At 34.2% G+C, this 22,881-nt stretch overlaps 1 protein-coding gene across 1 annotated transcript in view; it reads left to right on the forward strand.

Annotated features, from left to right (window-relative positions):
- LOC129222065 (proton myo-inositol cotransporter-like) overlaps positions 1-22,198 on the forward strand; it is a 154,191-nt gene extending 131,993 nt beyond the window's left edge. Inside the window, 7 exon segments of the mRNA XM_054856492.1 lie at positions 7,501-7,612; positions 8,843-9,006; positions 9,993-10,107; positions 11,894-12,077; positions 12,079-12,136; positions 20,004-20,156; positions 21,975-22,198. Of these exon segments, the coding sequence (XP_054712467.1) occupies positions 7,501-7,612; positions 8,843-9,006; positions 9,993-10,107; positions 11,894-12,077; positions 12,079-12,136; positions 20,004-20,156; positions 21,975-22,198 (1,010 nt within the window).
- Positions 22,199-22,881: the final 683 nt, after the last annotated feature.

Consider the following 22,881-nt stretch of genomic DNA (forward strand, 5'->3'; position numbering starts at 1 on the left):
ATGGCATTTTTTTGGCCGATGGTCTGATGCCGATTATTGGCCGATTGTTCAAAGATGGCCGATGGCCGATAGTTTTCCTCCAAATGGCCGATGGCAAAAAAAAAAAGTAACACAAAATTAATTTGAATTCTGATATTTTTAATTCAAATTATGTTTTTTGCAATCACGAGTTGCGACAGGACCCTACTCATTGGAGTTATTGTTTCTAGAAACTGCTCCTGACCCCCCAAACTTGCCTTTCTCCTGGGCGGTTACGTGTGTATAGTTGTGTGTGTGTGTGTATGTGTGTGTGTGTAGGCGCGCATGCATGTGTAGGCGTGTGTGTGCGTAGACCTGTGCATACACGCAGGCGTGTATGCCTCTCTGTGTGTGTAGGTGCTTATGCATGTGTATGCTTGCGTGTGCATAGACTTGTGTATGCACATAGGTGTGTGTGTGAGCGTGTGTAGGACATGGTCTCCACCGACCAGGAGAAGGGGATTGCGGGGGACATTGCTTCAGGACCGGAGGAGCTACGCCTGCGGAGGACGGTGGGCGGGAGTGCTGCAGAGGGAGGCGGGGGGGGGGGGAATAAAATCAACGTAACGTCAAGGACAGTCAAATGAGAACAATAAGCAATCGTGATTGCTCAAAAAAAATCTAACAGAAATAAATTGATAAGATTGTCAGGTATTTAAAGGATCATTGATTCAATTTACTTTACTTCCTTTCTACGAATAAGGAATTGTAATCACAAAAAAAAAGTCAGATTGCGACCTAAATTTCTATTTTACGGTCACCCAATTTAAACTTCACAAGTTTTTTCGGCACATCTGTACATGCATACGTACCTAAGAACATATAGATGACCAAAATATCCATTTTGAACGCCTCCTTAGTTAATTGTCGCAAATTCTCTTGAGATGTCTTCATGCGCGTAAACTTGCGTCACTCAAAAACGTTATGAAATAGTACGTTGAAAACTCATACGTACGTAGTATTATCTAAAAGTTCGAGGACAAGTTGTATAAAACCTTACCCTGAATTGTTCACATTACCGAAGTACATCTATCTACAAAATAGTCACCTTGAGCGACTATACACTTCTGCTAACGTTCGTATAGCTTTTAAAGGGGCTCCTGGAAGACATTTATTGCAACCTCCTGTAAGGCCTCTTGCGCTGCTGCTTTAATTTCATCGTGGGGAAGAAGGCGATTTTCATGTCGGGGATGCACGGTTCGATTGGTCAATACCCTATGATATGACAAACAAATAACATAACGTTTCGTCGGACTTAGCTCCCTGTGACTTTTACCTGTTCCGAGCAAAAAATTATTTGCATGGATGCCGCTTTCTTCCATCAGGAGAAGATAAAGCTGCATCACAGAAGGTAGCAAAAAATGGCTTAAAGGAGTGTTTTCAAAAGTTATATGAACACTGGCAGAAGTAGTACATATAGTCCCACAAGGTGACCATTTGAAGGTGGATGTGCTTCGGTAATGTGAACTATTCTGGGTAAGGTTTTATACAGCTTGTTCTCCGAACTTTTGGATCGTACTACATACAATCTGTATAGGGTGTAGTTATGCTTCTCCTTTTTTGAATGCTGTACGATGGAAGACAATGAAAAAGAGCCAAAAAGAAAGAAAGAAAAAAGGAAGAAAAACAAAGAGACTGTTTAGTAACCAATTAATTTGTTTTTTTTTTTAATTGAACATATAACTAAGATTTCGGTAATATTGTAGTAATGTATGAATTTAGGTTAAGCATAGTTAAAAAAACATTAAATTATGTTGTTTAATCATTCAAAAAAAATCTATACATATAATAAAATAAGATGTTTGTGTGTGTGTGTGTGGCGCGCATCCCGGGAAAACGGTAAGGCCTAGAAAGATGAAATTTGGTATACTGTTGCAGTTTTTGCTGAAGATGTGCACCTCGGGCTTCGATTTTTGATATTTTAATTAGAAAAAAAGTTATTTAATGTTTTATGCGTTTTTTTTTATTTTTTAGTACTTTTTACCTCACAGACCCCGAACCAATCGCACCACACAAATATTTTTTGTACTATAGTGTAGAAAGTTTAATTTTAAATAGGATGAAGGAAAAAATTTTGAAGATAGAGCAATTTTTGTATTTTTTATAAATTTTTGAAAAAACCTTTATTTCGCATTTTTTTTCTGGGTTCAGTTTTTTTCGAAAACCATCCTGCAAAAAGTATTGAGCCCTCAATTCCAAAATTTTAGTTGGTAATAGTAAAAACATTCCGCCCCCTTCAGAAGAAAAAAGTTTTTAAAAATACGCAAAAGTTTTTTTTTTTTGCATTTTTTTTAATGCAGAACAGGACGCGACCTGTAAGCATTGCCGGCTGAGTTCCGCACTTCCTCATCACGTGACCTAACTGAAATCGTTTGCTTTCTCTTCACTTTTTTTTTTTATAACGTTCAGAGATTTCTTGGTGGTTATGTTTGGTAGATAGAGAGATGATATTAAGTGGGCAAAAAATGTTTTTTTTTTTTTTACATATAAAGGATTGTTAATTACTATCAGAGGTAGATATGCTTGGATCGTATAGATAGATACATAGAGAGAAAGAAAGGTGGACAAATATAGAGGTGGATACAGTAGATGGACAGTAAGAAATAGAGGAACTTCAACGGGGGATCAAAAGCCCCTCCCCCCCACACACACCATGACTTTGAAAAAACAATGCTTTCACATAAAAGTGGAAATGCTTTTTGTTATTTTCCGACAAAATTTGCATGAAGAGTATGCCTTTTGTGCCTCCCCTCCCCTTCCCTGAAAAATATTTCAAAGGACATAACGGGAGATAGATCTAGAAAATACTTTATTCAACACAAAAAATTTTTAAGCAGCCGCCGATGGCGTCAACCTTGGTGTAAAACGGCGAATGTTAATATTGATGTATAGAGAAAAACATTGATTAATACCGTCTCTAAATTGTCTAAGCAGCCGCCGAAGGCGGCAACCCTGGCGCAAAAAAAAGCGATTTGCGTAAAAAGGCGGACCAGCTGGTCGCCGCAGGCGGCTAGTTAAGAATAAAACTATGAAACCGTCAACAAATTACGCAATATAAGTAGAAAGATTGCACATAGACATTTTTTAGTCATCAAATTAAACAAAAAAGGTAACAGATAAATTACAATATTAAATATAATAGGAATATTTTTATACTTATTTAAAATTTATGAATAAAAAGTTTGCATTTTTCATAAAAGCTATAACAGTGACATAAATTTTGCGGAAAAAAGAAATAGCCATGAAAAGAGCGAGGTTTTTAAAATGCAGCTACAATAAACAAACTCAATATTTACACCAAGTTAATAACTGAATACATATACTACTTGATCTGATGTTTGCGCATGTAATATTTAACAATTTGATTGTTTAATCTTTTATGAAGCACTACAAATAAGTTCAAATTAAATTTTTCAATTTAACAATAATTTTCGAAATTTAAAAAATTGCATAATAGAAAATCCTTGAAACTTTTCTATAACATATTATTAAAAATATGATGAAAACAAAAATAACTTATTCATTGATTTTAAATAAATACATAAAAATAGTTACAACAGAAAAAAGAAATCGATCGCTATTAATGATGCAAAAAAGATGACGCATTACGAAATATACACTCCTGTTTGTGAAAATTGCAACACCATGAAGGAAGCATCATAGTTGAATGACATTTAATACACAGTTGAGTGGTAATGATACAAATAAATGATTACATTTTCAAACCAACCAAACAAACAATAAAAAGAGATAGAAATAGAAATTTTGTGTGGCCACGCGCCGCAATAAGAGCTGCTACACGACTCGGCATGGAGTGAAACAAAGTTTGAATATCTACCTGCGGAAGAGTATTCCATATTGTTTGTATGCGCAACCAAAGTTTGTCTGTCGAAGCAACAGGACGAGGATCACGAGCGAGAAGCCGCCCAACGAAATCCCACACATGTTCAAAAGGTGACATATCCGGGGAATATGCAGACCAAGGAAGAAGCTGTACCTGCTGCAAATCAAAGAAGGATTTGACAGTCCTGGCGACATGTGGACGGGCATTATCCTGCTGGAATACAGCCCTGGCAATCCTTGCAAAAACGGAATAGCTTGGGGCTGTAAAACTTCGTTTATGCATCGGGTACTGTTCAAATTGCCCACAATTCGTAGCAATTGTGATCGTCCATGATATGCTATGGCACCCCAGACCATAACTCCGGGTGTTTGTCCACTGTGGCGTTTAATAATGCACTCCGGAATGTGCCGTTCACCGGCATAGTTCCTGACACGAATTCGGCCATCATGGTGCCACAAATTGAAGCGGATTCGTCAGAAAAGACGACCTGCTGCCAATCAGCACGCCAGCTCCTATGCACATTGGCCCATTGTAGCCGCAGGCGTCGATGGTTTTCCGTGAGAGGAATCCTGTATAAAGGAATCCTTGCGCGCAGCCCACGCTGCAGCAGACGTCTCCGAATTGATGAAGCACTCAATGAAACACCTATAACTGTTGACTACTGTGCTGCCAATTGTCTAGAAGATGCTCTGCGGTCCGTCAGCACCATACGCACCTGATGTCTGCCATCGTGAGCTGCTATCACATTTCGGGATCCACTCCCGGATTTCCGAGCTGTCCGACCCTCGTCCATCCACTGCTTCCAAGCACGCATGATTGTGCTGCTGTTACGCTGCACACGAGCGGCTACTGCACGATAAGACAATCCATCTTCACGAAGGCCGACGATTCTGCCTCGTTCAAACTAAGAAATTTGCTCAAATTTCGCTTTCTTTTGTCGAAGAGGCATAGTAAAGATTCAGTTAACGTTTACTCTAGCATATAACCACCGATAATCATGCCCGCCTCGCTACAGCCGTCTATTTATATTCGGTTCGATACGCCGTTCAAAGGGCGCTGCTCAGCATACGCATGCGCTACTGGTCTGCAATTCTAATCATTTGCATATCACGCCCTACTTTACATTTCCTGCAATTTTCAGCTGACTCGCGTAAGTCTTCCGTGGTGTTGCAATTTTCACAAACAGGAGTGTAGGTGAAACAAGTATAAGAAATACACAAAACGACATTTCTTGACCAAAATAAATAATCGCTAAATATTTAAGAAATGCTTGAAACAACGAGGGTGGGTTAGGGGGGTCACCCTCTGATTTTGGAGTAACTCACAACATTAAACTTCGACCCCAACTTCGGCCTCATTTTTTTTAATACAAAACCGCTACCACCAACGCCTCGGAAGAGTTTCTGAATCTACTTCAGCACTTCCGAAGAAAAAATTCAAAAGTCCCTTTGATTTCCGAATTATGTCACCATTCAAAACGTCTTTAATCAATTTCTTACATTAACGCTCTAAATTCTTCCTAAACAATAGATAAAGCTTGAAAAAAAAATCTCTAATTTCATGAATAAACAACAAAAGAAGTACAATTAGAGTTTAATTTCAGAAATTGAGGGAATAGGAGGAGGGCCATGCAAGTGTTCTCGGAAATACATAAAATAGTCATAAAAAATAGAGTTCAAAACAATCATAAACATTGATCAGAAAAACCCTTTTAAAACTTGCACCCGAGTTTGTTTAGACGTGCAGTGACGAATTTAAAATATTGCAAATGTCGCAATTGCGCGAGAGGCCCCATAACCAAGGCACCGTAGGAGTTACAAAAATGCTTATGATAAATGTTTTACAACTTCTGTGATAGAGAAATAGGGCCTCGAAATGTATTTCGACGGGCCCCAAACTTGTAGCTCTGCCGAAGCGATACAGAAAAGACGGCATTTGATTCATATTAAAAATATTGAATAATTAAAAATTACCGTTGGTTCAACGAGAATCTAACAAAATGAAACAAAACCGGTTTCGCCATCTCATATTTGTTTCCATAGTCTCCAATTCGGCAATATATCACCAAATGATCGTCAGTCTGAGACGCTATATTAGTTTTCCATTGAAATAAGTAATTAATAGCCACAAAAAACGAGTAAATAGGCTTTTTAGAACACGCAATCGAAAACAAAAAGGGAAGTGCACAACTGGAACGTACGCACACCCCACATGCGAAAATTTAGCCTTCTACAGCTTACCATTTTTGAGTTATGACTTATGAGAGATACATACGTACATCCAGCCGCAAGTAAAACGCAATAATTAACTTGTTTGGTACCTGAATTAACTTGTTTGGTACAGTATTAAAAACTCTTTCAGGGGTGACTAAAATGGAAATTCTTACTGAAATTTAAATGAACAATTTTGTATAAAAACAATAACTCCCTTTACTTTGTATTAAAAAGTAAAACAACAAAGGTCCTTTTTTTTTTTCAAAAACATCGGCCAATTCCATCGGCTTTTCGATGTTTTTTAAGGCCGATGGGGGGATGTTTCCTGCAAGTTAGCATCGCCCGCCGATGCCGATGGCTAAATTGTTGAACCATCGGCGCCGATGCATCGGTCGAGTCCTAGTAAAATTATAGCAGAATGTGTAAGTTTTTATTTCTTTAGTTTCTGTTTAAAAGTGTTGGACTGAAATCGGAAAAATGTTCACGTTTTCTAGCGTTTTTTACCAAGAATTTTTGGGAGGGAAATTTTCGGAAATTCGGCCTCAGTATAAGTTGGCCCTCAAACTTTTGACCTCATTTTTGTACTAATTTCTTGACTTATGTACGAGTATGTGCGGTAGTTCCTTCATAATGTCTGTGGGGATGTACAATACGTATCAGGAGTAAATTCGCAAGTGTTCTAATACCGGAACGGCAATGTGAAAAAATTGCACCCAGAGTTGAGATCAATTTTATGTTAAAGGAAAGCTTATTTTTTTCAGAAAAGCAGAACTGGAACAGTGTTCGGCCACCGAATCACCCCTGATGCATATAAGTAACCTCAGTAATCCATCTCGACCAACCTCCAGTCGAGTCCTTTTCATGAGTTTCGTCGTGATGTATGTACGTATGTCCTGCGCTATAATGGTTAGCCGTGGAAGGTTGGAATTTTGTATGTAGGATGTGTATAGCATCTAGTTGTTCCCTTCTCGTTTTGGTTGCAGTTGGATGTTCCAAAAGAACTCTTTACTCTTTTTTTTTTTTGTAGAAAATCATTGTACCCAAAATGAAGTATAAACTTTGCCGTTCAGGCAACTGCCGACTTTTCTTATTTGAAAATTCAACTCTGCTCGTATCTTGTTTTTAGTGGCCATCTCTCGCACGTCAGTTTTTGTGTCGCAAGCAAAGTTTCTGTGCTTTCACACATTTTATGACATTAAAAAAAATTTGCTTTTTAAACACTTGTTTGATTTTGCCATAAAAGAGAGAGACTCGGATTGTTAACTAGTCTTAAAGATACCTTAATCTTTTGAGCAGCGTTTACATGTGAGTGTGTGTGTGCTTTGTCTTAAACTTCTTCTTGGCAGAAGGCTGTAAACTCTTCTTTGCCTGCTCCCACCAAGAATTTACTATTTCTGCAGTTTAGACATGCAGTTTGTATTGCAGGTGATTCTTCAGTTCTGAAGAGAATTTTGACACATCCTTCTTTGAGAACTGCTCTATTAGTTGGATGTAGTTTGCAACTGATTCAACAGTTGGCTGGAATAAACACTGTTATGTAAGTAAATACATTTTATTTTTTTTAAAGTATAGTTTCTTTTCTATACCTAGTAATTAATTTATTTTTGGATGTCTCTTTTAAAGACATGTCAACAAATCTGCTGCTTACCTTTGGTTGTATTTTTGATGCTTTTTCAATTGATTTAGTTTACTCAACATACAAATGAGGGTCATGTGTTTGATATGCCGCTGATTAAAGATCCTCCGTGTTCATCATTGGTGTCTGGAGAAAGTTAAATATGTTCTGGTCACATGAAGTCCTTCAAGTGAATCAATACCTTTGGGGGTTAGACCAGGGATTGCTTGGATTTTGGTCTAGATCAAAAAAACAGAGCTGTCTTCAGGGCCCCAAACAACTGGCCACCAACCAACTAGCCCCCTACTAACCAACCGGCCCCCCACCAACCAACTGGCCTAGGGGCAGATCCAGAAAATTTTGTAAGGGGGGTCAAATTTCAGTGGCCAGCGACCTCAGCATATCAACTAAGCAAGGGTGTCTATCAGCCCCCCCCCCCAAGGGAATGGCGCACTGCCTCATATGCTACGGAGCTCCCCCCCCCCAAATAAGATTAAAACTCTTTCAAACTACTCTCCCCCCTCCTTTTAATTTTTTAATGGCACTTTCTGTGCTATGTATCATACCCCCTCAAATATTCATCAACAGTCATATTTCTTTAGGGAAACAAGTTGGACCTGTTACCGTAATGTTTAAATATATTATTCTCCTGAAAATGAACAAAAATCTCAAAATAGCAACAGCCTAGTAAACAAACCCAGTCAATCTTTTGAGTTAATACATGTTGAGAAGAAATTCGTTACAGAACCAAGCAGAAAAAAGGGACTCCATGTACTATTTTTCTTTAAAAAAAAGTTGAATAATTATCATAATGAAATTCATGCCACAGGGGGTCAGCTAACCCTTTGACCCACCCATGAAACAGCCTCCCACCAACCAACCGGCACACAAACCCGGTTTAAACCACAAATAGTGGGTAGGTGTATGGGGGACCCTGGAGTGTGATATACATTGACTGTTCTATGGAACTTCAGGCTAGCAAACCAGACTTGCAGCTGCATTTGTCTTTGAATATATGTTAAAATTTTCAAACAAAATTTTTGACCTGTGTTATCAAACTCCTCGATCAAACGAGTCATGGTCTCGATGTTACCCTTGGACTGGCAGCTTGTTAAAAGCCCTGCTAATGTTGTCTTACGCTCTGTTTTACAGGTATTACAGTGCGACAATTATTGAAATGTCCGGTGTAAAGGGCCGTAGCAAAGTCATCTGGCTGTCTGCCGCTACTTCTGGGATGAACTGCCTTTGCTCTTTCATTGGACTACTTATTGTGGAAAAAGTGGGTAGGAGGAAATTAACCCTTGGAAGCTTGTTTGGTAAATTCCCAGTTTTTAATAAGTTCAGACGATTTACATTATTTTTAGTTGTTAGTTGTATTACTATGTATATTGCTTATGCTTTTCTTAGTATTTCTTTCATCAGTAGAAATTAAATGTAAAAAGTTGAATTTTATGAAATACCAACAGTTTTTGAACAGTAATAAATCTGTGCAGTTAGTCCTTTAGTTGAGCGATTACTTTTTAGTTCCTTTTATGCACTATATATAGAATAAAAAACTTAATTCATTTAAAATGTGAGGAATTAATGAGTTTTAACTAGTACTGAACACATTTAAATACTCTGTATTTTGCCACAGCACTTTTTTTGCTAAAAGAATGAAACAAAGAATTGGAGACTGGCAAACAAATAAAACTGAAAACTGGTGATGATTTTTTTTTTTTCTTTTTTTCAAATTGGAATTAAAGCATTATCTGACTTGACATTTTATACTCTAATCAGAAGTATGAAGCACTAAGATTTTCATAAACAAATTTTCATTTTAAGAGCCATAATTTATAGATAAAAACCAGATAAAAACTTTATTTGTGACTTAGTACCCTTTTGCCTCACAAATACAGATGTTTACATAGTGTCAGTGTGTGTTTGTAAGTTAGTGTGGTAAGGATCAATTTTATTTCTTGTTGCTCTTCTTCAAAAGCATACAAAAAATTGATAACTAATAAATAGATAGGCAAAAGTTGAGTCACATTATTAAATATCACAATTTCAAGAATAAATAAATTTAAATAATAATTCCATACATATTTGTTCATTTTAAGAATTCTTTTCAATTTTTGCTAATATTTTGAACTAAGACGCATTCTTATGCACTTTTCTTTTCATTGTGTTATTTTTGCTGTGGTAATTATTTCAAAAATGTGTAATGTTAGTGTTCTTAACATGTAGTATTTAAATGCATCTGGTCTATAAAATGTTTTATCTTAATAAAATATTATTTTAAATTTAAAAATTGTTTTATTAGGTGTGATTCTAAGCTTAACAGTGTTAGCAGTCAGCTTTCAGCTTGCAGAACTACATGGACCAGATCTAACTTACCATGATCCGTCTACTGTTGGAACAACATGTTTTGGATACAGGTTAGAATTTTTCATCTATCAACATAGTCTTTAACACCCCTTTACCCTTATCTCACATTACACACGTTTTCCGTACATTAGTCGCCATATTCCTTGAAGCAGTAACGAAATATGCCATGAAATCTTTCTGCATGCTGTTTAGCAATCGCTGAGGGTTATTTATTTTTTTTTCCCAACCTCATTTGAAGCATGGGATGTATTTAGTATACTTAAATCAGAACTTACTGTGCTTATTTAGGCTGGATGGCCATTTTTACTTATGGGTATCCATCTGCGGGTTTCAATTAAGGTATCCGGGGGGGGGGGGGAGAGTGGCCAAATACTTTTTCAGGACTCTCCTGTAATTGTTAGAAATCTTACACAAACATTCAAGGGAACCAGGAGGGCCAACTTTCAATTAAAATATTTTTTGAGATGCAGAGTGTCCTACACTTTAAGTAAGCAAAAGAAAAATAAATTAAAGGGGAAAATTTTTAATCTTTTTTCATCTTCTAAACTGTTTTAGCCAACAGAAGGCCCCTAGAAAGCAGGGGCCCTAGATCAGGGCCTATATTGCCTATTCAGGAATCGAGAACAGACTGGATGGATAGGACGAGTCAAGTCTTATCCATCCAGTTTGTTCTCGATTCCTCTCAAATGTCAGTATAAGCATTTTAGACTCTCACAATAGTTTTGCTCTGATTTGATTTTAAAATTCATGTATCAGATAATCACAACTCTGCACATTAATAGAATTAAATTGACAAAGAAGCAGCTGTTGTGACTCCTCCGACACTTGCCAACATTTGGAAGGACAAGAAGAGTAGACTGTTTATACTCTGAGTAAATAATGTACTCATTTAGAAGTGAACTAAGAACACTTCATGCTCAAAATAAACTTGCAAAAAATTTTGAAAATTGCTAAATAAAGTTTTGAAAGATTCTTTCTATTGCAGGCTCTTGCATGTTTGTTATTGCTGATCCTTACTGGGGGTAATTAATGTAAAGGCAGTGGATATTAAATACTTCCATTGTAATTATTTTTTTTAATTTGCACATTTTGGAATGAAATAAATTAAAATAACCTGAAGCAGTTATTGTATTGAACTTAATCAGTTGATTTGGCTATAAATCTGAGAAAAAAAGGTGATGCACACAGATGTGAGCATAAGAGTTACTGAAATGCTAAATCATTGAAATCAAAAAAAGTTCAATGAAGTAGTAATAAATTTCATAATTTACTGAAATTGCAAAGAATTATATATCAATCAGTAACTTCTTTTATAACTTTCTAAGTTGCATTTATATTAAAGAATTCTACTGCTAGATCTTTCTTAACCCTAGAACTACCTACCCATTTTTTTTACCTGTAAACTTCAATCCGGGGTAAATAATTTCCCCGTGGGATTTTTTTGCTTGTAAAATCGTTCTGAAAACTGTAATCTGACTCACTAAATATATGATTTTTTGTACTCATTTTTGTGAATGATAACAGCTAACGATACTAGCTAAAAGTGCTGAATACCCAGTTCACCTGAGGTAGATATCTACCTTAGATTGTTGTTCTAGTGGTAAAATACTCCAAAGAACAAAGCAGTTTAAAATGGTTATCAGCAATTTAAGCTTATGTAAACCACAAATAAAAGTCAGTGAATGAAGTTAAGTTTTATTGTTTATTAAAAATTACATTTCTTTTTGCAAATATTTTATATTAATGCTCAGTGAAATATTGGATACTGTACTGTGTGTATACCTTTTATTATTATTATCACTAGCAATAAGATTTTTTCATAATTTTGTTCCATAGCTCGTGCTCAGGTTGTATTGATGATTCAAAGTGTGGATATTGTTTTACCGATTTTGATAATGGAACCGTTGATGGCACCTGCTTGCCCTCATTAGCTTCTAATCCTGATGTTGCTACTGTTGGACTTTGTAACACAACGCAACTCCCCCATGACATTACATGGGCCTATGAATGGTGCCCATCCGGCATACTCATGGATGACGTTCATGGGACTTCTATTGTATTTATTTTTTTTTGCTCCAGGTACTTTACTGACCTATTTTGTTCTCTTGAGATTAGTTAACTTTTCAAAACTTATTCAGAACTTTGAGTGTAAAGAATTAGTGTGCATAAATTTTGGTGTGCATTTTACAGAATATAATTATGACAAACATAACTCATTGTAACTGATGTTATGCATATAAGAATTAATAGCATGCTTTAAGTAATGAAAACCTCTTTTGTTTTGCCATTACGTACACATTTATGCCTGTGAAGTATGAGCTTATCCTATTTATCTTTCATATTTAAGGGTTCGCGTTTACACGCTATAGCGGGTTTTTTACGCAATCGCGGGAAAGGGACGCAACTTCCGCGAAAAATCCGGTCCCCAGGGACCCAGAAAACCCAAAAGATAAGAACCTGAAAAAAAAAATGGGAGAAAATGCTAAAGATCTATTTAGTAAATGCTTTTAAGCTTCAAAATGACCAGGAGAATCAATATAAAGGGACTAAAATGACCCTATCTGTTTATCAGCTATTCAAACACACCCCAATTGTGGTCCAGTCAATGGAAGTTTAGTGATAAGACTGGAGCTTACAGTGACCTCCTGGGCAGAGCTCAGGGAGCAAGTTCATAAATAGCCCATTGTACTGTATTCTAAGAATAAGCTTTCCCTCAACTTTTATCTTGAGGAAATTCCTAAAAACAGAAATGAAGACTAAAAATAAGAGAGGTTTTCAATGCAATCTTCAGGATTAATACAAGGACAATTGTACAGTAAAAATATTGCAATTTGGCATTCATGTAACCAGAATTACTTTTGAAAATCATTATTTTGCATCCCCAATAAAAAGAGGGGAGAAAAAAAAATGGCGAACATTTTCCAGATCGCGCTAAACACAAAGAGTTCGGAACTTTACATTTTTCTTGTTAAATTGCTTATGAATACTTGAATTTTATACAAAAGCACTTTAACCTTGTTCTTTTTCTAATAATTCATCTCTTTCTGATGGGTTATTTTTATTTGGACTCGGAAAAGTCGGGTATTAATCGATCGCGCCATTTTCAAACTGGCGCGATTTTAAGAATAGAACAAAAACTAAAACAGATATTTTGAACGAGTCAAAATAAAGTCAAATACAGGGGCTTAGCTAAGGGGGGGTGACAACCCCCCCCCCCCCCCGAAATGTTAGTCCCCCCAAAAAAAAAGAAAAAGAAGAGGGAAGAGAAAGAAAAAAAAAGAAGAAAAAGAAAAAAAAATCTAAACTTTTTTCTGAGTAACAAAGGTCAAAAATTCACCCCCCCCCCCCAATGCCATTGAAAATCTGCTCCATGTGTGACCCTCAAGCATAAAGACGCCTCCCTCTGCTGAGACAATTTTTTGATAATTGAGTGAAATTTGGCACTTTGCTTTAGAAATGAGATTGATTTTTTAAATCCACGTATATGCAGCCTTTCTTTGTCATAGATTCTGCAAATTGTTAAATATGTTTAATTTTATGAGCCGCGCAGTGGGAATATTGCATACAATCGAATCTGTATATTTCGAATTTCACATTAAAGGAAAAAATCGAGATTAAGAGGTTTCGAAATACGGGGGCTCTTTAAGAAACTTTCTATGGAAATTTGAAATATGATGGCGAAAATTTGAAAACGATACTAAAGACAATATGGGCTCTTGATTAAAATTCCTCTTTATTAGTTTTGTTAGGTATTTATTCTATTATTACATTATTAAGTGCTTTATTGCGAGTTTAAGGAATCATTTTGACAGTAAAAGAAACTTTAAGCATATCTTTTTCAAGAAAAAGTCTTTCATTGCTTTTTGATCTCTGATTTTTTTTTTTTTTTTTTTTTTTTGATTCATTATTTATCCTTTTGAGGTTAGCAATTGCTGCAAATCTAACTTGGCCAGTATTCTACGATTTTCCTTTTTTCATCACTTGAAAAAACTTATACTTTTTTTTCACTCTTATCATTTCGGTTTTCTAAGGAATCAGAATTTTAAGAAAGAGAGCAACCAAAGAGCAGTACTAATCCAGATAACAGAGCGAAATGGCTTTTAACTTGAATGACCTTTAACCATGAACTTGAAATGTTCATCTTGCATGTCAAACCTGTGAATTTCACCCCTTTACTCTTCTTCCATTCGTGGGACGCATTTCTCCCATTTTCCACTGCCTCCTCAGCTCTTGAAGACAATTCCTCTGTTTCTGAGTTAAAGAAAATGTTTTTGTTTGCTGCTTTAAAGATCATTGGGCTTCGAATCCGAAAATGATAGCATAACTGGAATTCAAGACGATAGAGGTTTTTGTTGGTCTGGTCTCGTGTGTGTCATAGGTCATAGTCAAAACTACCTTTGCTAACCAGAGTATCCATTGCAATCACATTGATTTTTCAGCCAGTATTTACTGCGTATTCTTTTGGAAACGTACAATTTGTTTAAAATAGTACATTCTAAGTGAAAGTTGTTGCATAATGGAGCGAGCAAAACCGATAACAAGCTTTTTTTAAACCCAAAGAAAAAAATTAAAATGACGAAAAGGATTGCTCTAAAAAGGGAAAGTTAACATCGTCTGAAGAAAACGAAGTACAGTCTGCAAAGCAGCATTAGTCGCATCAGACCCTTCTGAAGGTAATTTTATTTTAATTCAAAAGAAAAACTGCATTGCATTGCATGAATAAAATATTTAAAAACGAAATGAACCTAGATTATTTCCATTAGCTTGGTTCGGATTAAAAAGTAGAAAATAAAAAAGACTTCTGTTTATAATACCCGAAAATTGCTGTTGCTCTCTCAAATAGATATTTATGTAAATTCTAAAGCAGCTAATAAAATTAAAAATAAAGATTTGAGAGGAGAACAGATGGTATGCATTTGAGCGAATAACTTTCTACCGCGTATATTTCTTCCCTAACTTTTTTTTATTCAAATTTTATTAACTGCTTTAAAATTAGCATAAATGTAAATACATAAAAAACAACATATAAATATAAGGATATGAAAAGAAATTTCATTTTTTGCAGGTTATAATTCAAGAAGTCTTTTTTATTTCATACTTTTAGTGCAAAACAAGTTAGTAAAAATAGTCTTTATAGTCTGACCACCGATGAGATTGAAAGTCAAACATCCAGTTTACAGGCGGAAATGGAAGTATCTATTAGCTTTCAGGGATGCCAGCTTTTGTAGATGTGTGTTAGCCTCTAAATTAAGCAGTCACTCTGAAATGAACGGAACACGCTCATCAGATGTTTGATTTCCCCCTGATTTGGATGGACTGGTTTTGACAAGACGTTGCTAAAAAATTTCACTTTAAATTAAATGGAGGGAAAAGAAAAAAAAAGTTGAATTTTCCATAACATTAAAAAAAATAAAAAATTCTTTGCTTTTGTTTTGTTTGACACAAGTATCGGAATTGGGGCACCCCATTCTAAAGTATGTAAGATTCACCTCCCTCTTATTTTTTTAATACTAAAAAAATTACACACACACACACACACACACACACACATATATATATATATATATATATATATATATATATATATATATATATATATATATATATTATATATATATAAGATTAAGCAAACAGAATTACAAATATTAAACAAATTATAAATAACAAATGATGATAAAAAGGAAAATTGCAAACAGCTATTAAGTAGGAATAGAAAAAGAGTGAATCCAGAGCTCATCAGCCGTGGAGGATTCATTAATTATGGTCAAAAGACCAAAATTTTAACTATAAACTAGAAAAGAATGTTTAAGCTCCAGTACATGTAATATAGAGTAACAATGGGAAAACGCACCACTTGCTAAGCTAAAAACAATAAACTAGAGCTCAAACCTAAAACTAAAAGCAGGGGGTTTCGCCTCGACTAATTAGGAAAACAAGTTCCGATAATTAGCCTTCCACGGGACAGTACCTACCAATAACAAAATTGTCTTACCTTGAAATCCGCGTAAACAAATCCTGTCCATTGTTCTGCCTGATAAAAAAGCCAATCCATTTGTCAACAAAACATTAAAAACATAAAAACATATCCGGAAATCGGTCCATAGACATACCGAGTCGCCTGTTTCGCACGTGTAAAATTTATCCACCACGGTGATTCATAAAAAAATGGTTTGTCACAGTTGTATCATACATTTACACAGCTAAACAGTTTCAAAAGAAGCAAAATGTTCATCGAAGGCTATACTTAAGCAGATGTTTTCAACTAGATTTTTAGGGAAGTTATTATTAAAAAGTAAGTTTTTGAGTACTGAAATTTCTTGCTTAAATGCAGAAATGGTATTGCAAATTCTTTTAATTCTGATAGCTTGCGAAACAATAATGCCAATAAAAACCTTTTTACTTAGGCAGGAGGAAAAATCTTGTAAACTGTTAACTGTGAAATTGAATTCACGTCTTTTATCATAGATTGTAGTGGAACAATTTGAGTCAATTTGTTTGTTGATATCCAAGAAATTAAAGCTATTATGATTAGAATTGGTCTTTTTGAGCGTTAATGAACTATGATAAATAGTTTTGCTGAGTTCAGAAAAATTAGGAAAATTTATACACAAAAGGTCATCAATGTATCTGCAACAAAGAGGTGTAGAGGAAGGATTGTCAATTAAATATTTTCGTTCATAATATAAAAGAAAAAGGTTGGCTAATGTAGAGCTAAAATTAGCTCCCGTTGCTATGCCATTAATTTGAAGAAAACATGAATTACCATTTTTGAAAAAATTATTGAAAATACGAAATTTAAAAAAGACCAAGAAAAAACAATTCATTAAAATCAAGGGAATCCTTGACTGAATTAAAAAGTTCTGAAACAGAGGAAAAAAGTTCAATGAGTGGGATATTGGTGAAGAGGTTTTCAAAATCAAAAGTTTCTAAGTGATTTATATCAAGCATATTAAGTAAATTGATGACTTCAACACTATTATTAACAATCCAGAACCAATTCATTTGTTGAAGCTTAAGTTGTTCAAGAATTTTTTTGAGAAACTGTTCAAGCTTTACACTCAGATTTTTTCCAATGGTGTTGGTGGCAGAGCAAATAAAGCGAAATCCAACAGGTGTTTTATGAAATTTTGGAATTGCATATAAGTAAGGTAAGTTAACAGAATCAGGACGTGGCAATTTAAAAAGTTTGTAAGCAGCAGCAAATTTTTTGATGATGGAGGATTCATTAAGTTTGGAGGAAACATAAGTGGTGGTTTTTTCTAGTTCATTTTTCAAAATATTAGCATATAATTTTTTGCAGCAGATAGAGTAATTAGAACTGGCTTTATCAACAACTGTAAAGACAAAAGCTTTTTTAAAATCATTGATGGCATTATTTTCATCAGCAGAAAGATTGAAGTATGAAGAATCGGTGTTAACAATATCACGTAAACGTGATTTCAGTTCAATTAAAAAGTGGTGTCTATATTCAAAAAATGCATTAAGTGGAACATTAAAACAATAGGAGATTTTTCTTAAAAAATATTAAAGTTCAAATGTAAGCTTATTAAAAGCTTTTAGGAAATTAATACGAAAATTAGGCCGATATTTAGTACCCAAACTAAAAAGTTTAATGAGTTTTTTGTTTTGTAAAAAATTCAAATCCCCGGTCAGAATATGACCAAAATCAGAGTTGAAGAAGATGGAATTAGAGAAATTAGCACAATTACAATCAAAATTCAAATATTTATCAAAATTTTTTGCAACTTCTTGATAGTTTAGAATTTTTTTCGAGAAAGGAGGATTGAATTTGTAGCTGAAGACAATTTGAAGATCCTTGATGGGAAAAAAATCCAAAAGTTTACTGTGTAGTTTAGAAAAGTTTAAATAGTCGAAGGATTTTTGCAAAAAACTAAAGGTACAGTAGTAAGTTTGATGTTGTTGAGTAGAACCAACTTTGTAGATCAGAAGATCATAACAAAGAAATTCAAAGTGTGAATTTTTAAAAAGGTAGTTTAGAAGGAAATTTTTAAGTTTTTTTAGAAATTTTTGTTTAAGACCAAAAAGAAATTTCCTAACATATTCAGTGTCATAAGAATGACAAAAAGAATTTTCAAGCTTATTAAGAATTTCAAAGGGCGAAAAAATGCAGAAACGAGGAGGGGATTTTCCTGATCCTCTATTAAAACGAGAAGTACTTGTATAATTTCCAAATCTAAACAATGAATAAATACAAAGATTTTTAGATGAGTTATGGTATGCTGTATATAATTTATTATCAAGGGAGGAATTTAACCCATAAGGGAAAATAGATTTGAATCGCAGAATAAAATGAGATTCTAGTGAAAGTCTCTTTTCCAGAGAGTGTTCAAAACCTAGAATTGAAATAGAAATTTTATCAAAACTGTGAAATTGAAAATGCTGAAGTTCTTTGTCTTCTTTGTTTTTGAACGAACTTTCGTTCATTCACTGCGATTTATTATTATTACTAGTGGTACCCGCACGGCTTTGCCCGTAGTAGAAAATTAAAAGGTCATTTGGTTCACCTGTATATTTACAAATAATGGATGATGAATTTCTCTCCAATTGGCTATGTTCATTCGCTCTCCCATTCCACATCATGATAATTCCGTAATGTTCTTAAAATTGAAATAGAAAAAGAACAAACTCGAATTTTCGAAAAATCGCTTCGAGGTGCACACCCCCATGCTACAAACTAATTTTGTGCCAAATTTCATGAAAATCGGCTGAACGGTCTAGGCGCTGTGCGCGTCACAGACATCCTACAGATATCCTCCGGACAGAGAGACTTTCAGCTTTATTATTAGTAAAGATTATGTAATTGCCAATGATAATTGGGAAGGGGGGGGGGTCTGTTCGCTTTTTTCACTAACAAAAATTTCCAGGAAAACAAAGGTTAAGGGAGTGCTTTTTGCTTGATCAATCAGAGGCACTTGTTTTAAACTTTATGGTAAAACCTATTTTTAAAGTAAATTTTGAGTTAATCTCATTGTAACTGACCAAATAGTTTCTCACATAACTAAGTCTTGCAAGTGTATTATTTGAAAATAATTTTACAATGATAAAATCACAAAAAATTAGGGCAAAAATAACCAATTTATTTTATTTCATGCCTTCCCCCCCCCCAAGTATAAATATTTTTATATTATTCATTTACATACTAAGATTTTCGGTTTAAAATTTAAGGGACTTATTTTTTCCACCAAAGGACCCAATTCAATTTCATTAATGGGTCCTTTGAACCCAGCTTACGGATAGTTGAGCCCGAACACTGTATTTCATTGTTTAGCTCCTAATATTTCTAATATGCATGCTATTAATATTTAAGAATTTTTTTTTCCTGAAGAGTAAATTTTATTTTGTAGCAGGTTTAAGCAATTGTCAGCATTTTCTGGAAAATAGTTTTTTTTTTTTTTTTTTTGAAAATGAAAAAACGTTTGTTCTGAAGTAGCTTTATGAATGCAAAAAAGGGGTGTGTTGTTTAAGCTTGGCTGATTTTTTTTTTTTTTTCATTATCATTGTTATTGTTTTTTTTTTTTTTTTTTTGTATAAAAAGTATTGAATATTTCACTGTTTTCTGCTTATCATGCATGGAAGAGTAAGAAAAATGGGACAACTGCATTTATGCCGAGATAAAATATGAAAAATAATTTCTTGCTTGTCCAGTAGATGTAGCAGTTTAGAACAAAGCAAGAGTCTGAAGCTGCTGCTGCAATCGGACAAACTAGAAATATTTTTCTTTTTTAATTTAGCCACAAATGCAAACCCCCTCTAATTTTTCTTGCCATCCTATTCTTCCCATTTCTCCTCCATCATTATTTATTACTATATTTGATATTTTTGTTTTGATTTTGTAATGCCAAAACTAATTAACGTTTTGAGTTGATCCTTCATTATTTATTTCTATAAAATAATTTGCAGTATTTAACAACATTTTTTGTTTCAGGGATGGGATGTATGCCATGGACTATCAACGCGGAAATTTATCCTTTGTGGGCTCGAAGTACTTGCTACTCAATAGCAACTTCCATAAATTGGCTCAGTAATTTCGTCGTGTCCTTAACATTTTTAAATCTTATGCAAGCAATTACAAAATATGGTATGTCTTGAATTACTTTCTTCATTATTCCTTTTCTGTATTTGAACTGCTAATTGCTACAAAAAAAAAAGTGTGTCATGAAGAAATGTGATAAAAGCGAAACTTTTTTCTTTTTCTTTTCTTTTCTTATATTCCCAACTCTCACTTCACCCGCACATTTTCTCTCACCCCACGCTCATGGTCTTTCTGAGCCTGACTTAGGCTTAATCACGACAAAACTGTATATTTTAATGAAGGAAATAGATTGTAAGCAACAATAAAACTAAACAATACTTGAAATCTGCTTTTTAATTGTTGACAAAAACAATAAAAAAATAATTGTAATTATTAAATTAGTTTTGTTTATAAAAGTTAACAAACTAATTTCAAGACTGAACCTCAGCAATGTGGATAATGCTTTTAAACTGATGAACTCAAAGAAATCTGTGAAAAACTGCATTATTTGAAAAGTTTAAAATACTTTTCTAAAAACAAAAAAGTTTAAAAATCAATGTCTTATTTTATGCCATCGGAGCAAGATTGTACTTTACAATTCAACACTTTAAACACATTTCCTATTTTAGCATTTATTGGAAATGGCCTAACGACAAGGTACTCTTCATTTGACTCATAAAATCTATCCTTTGACTGTTCTCCTATACCATTCTGGCAAACTTCAAATTATGTGAATGCAGAAGTTATAGGGATATTTTGATCAATTTCCATTCATGACTCATGATTTTTGAGATATCACATCTGAATTACTTTCTGCCATTTTTTTGGTTTCCTAATCAACTTCTTCTTCTTCTTTTTTTTTTTTTTTTTTTTTTTTTTTTTTTTTTTTTTTTTCTTTGAGCAGGCAAAGCAGTTTGTGATTGTTTCAGCTTCCCTAACTTGAGAACTGATTACATTAAACGACATAATGTTCAAATTGAGCGTTATTTTTAACATGCAAACGAATTGAGAAAATCGAGACTGAGTGATTTTGATAACATTAAGCAAATGATTACATAAACTGCGATTCTCTCCAGTTACATTTTATAATTTCTTCAGGTTTACTAGGTGGGGATTTTTTTTTTTTTAAATGTATCTCAAAGGTTTAAGAGGGTTATTGATCTTCCATGGGGACTGATAAATTGACTCGAACCACACTTGCTTGACCCAGAGCCTATTGATTGCTGTCATTTTTGCATCTGTATAACCAAAGTGGAGGTAGTAGGTCTCTCATTAAAGCTGAGATTGCCTTCGTAACTAGTAGCTAAAATGGTATGCTAAATTATTTCTTAGGTATCAGTGTAAAGGTAATCTCAGCTCTAATGAGAGATCTACTGCTTCCAGCTGGGTTATAGCCTTTCTAGACTTATAAGCCTAAAACTGCAGTAACTGGATGCTATAAGTGAACTGTTGGTGGATTGGAATGGCTTGCAGTTCTGTCCTAGCCTAATACAAGCCCTGATTATCAGACGGGCATCTTGGCTCAAACCATATAATTTTAAAGGGGCAGGAATTTTTCTCATGCATTGCACATATTGCTACTGGCAAAATATTTTAGTTCTCAATTTAATCAAAATTATTGACCATTTTGTGCAAATAATTTTATTTTCATCCTGTGGGAAAGTTATTCAATGTGAGAACTATATCAGAGTAACAATATCAAACTATTTCTTCCATCATTTAAAAATAATAACTAGACCGATGAAAACTTATATTTCATGAGGGGAATCTTAAATAAGAGTTCTCAGTACAGTTTCAATGTCAATTTTTCATTTTTGTGTTTTTTCATTTTTATGAATATTTAAGTACTTATCTTAATGAGATATTTTTTAATTGACTAAACAGGTGCATTCTACTTGTATGATGGACTTGCTGTCCTGGGATTCATCTTTCTCTTCCTGATGCTGCCGGAAACTAAAGGGGTGTCTCTGGAAAATGTCGAAGGCCTCTTCACTCATCCTTGGTGGAAGGACGCCACAACGAGCGCCGAAAAGAAAACTGTACAGTACGTACAAATAAGAGGCATTAATCATGCATACGCTGCTGAAGATTCAGATGATGACAGCTGATAGCACTAATGATTTTTTATTATTTTTAAGCAGATATATCTGCAAAATATTTAATTAGGCTGATATTTACAAATGTAATTTTAACAGATTATGTGTTATGTTTTTTGTGCAGTGAAAATCAGCTACACAAAATGTAATACACACAGTTATATGTTGAAAACAAGCTTTTAAAACCGCTTTTGAATTGATGACTTGATTCAAGGAAAGCTTTGAAAATCTGTGTCATTTGAAAAGTCTCAAAAGTCCAAAAGCTACAACTCTGTTTGCTGCAGTTCAACCTTGAAATGAATTTAATTTTTTTAACAAACTTAACTTTTTCTATTATTTGGTTTTTATTTGGCAACAATTAAAAAGTTATCCCATCCACTGATGGCCGAACATGATGTATAATAAAAGCTGATAAAAAATGATTAATATTTATTTTTACTGCATTACATGGCTGAAGTATTTTGTTTACACTTGTGGAATGTAAAACTTATTCATTTTTAAATCCCTGCTATTTTCTTTTCTGCTATACCTTCAATATAAATGAATAATTTTTCCGCATTCTTTAAAAAAAATGATTTGAGCTTAGCAAGTTTAGTTGGGGAAAAAGTTTAGAGAAAAAAAAGATAAATAATAAAATGCATTTTTAATACTCTTTGTTATTTATATCTTATACTTCAATGTAAGCCTAAAATATT

The sequence above is a fragment of the Uloborus diversus genome, chromosome 5 (assembly GCF_026930045.1).
Source record: "Uloborus diversus isolate 005 chromosome 5, Udiv.v.3.1, whole genome shotgun sequence".
Lineage (NCBI taxonomy): Eukaryota > Metazoa > Arthropoda > Arachnida > Araneae > Uloboridae > Uloborus > Uloborus diversus.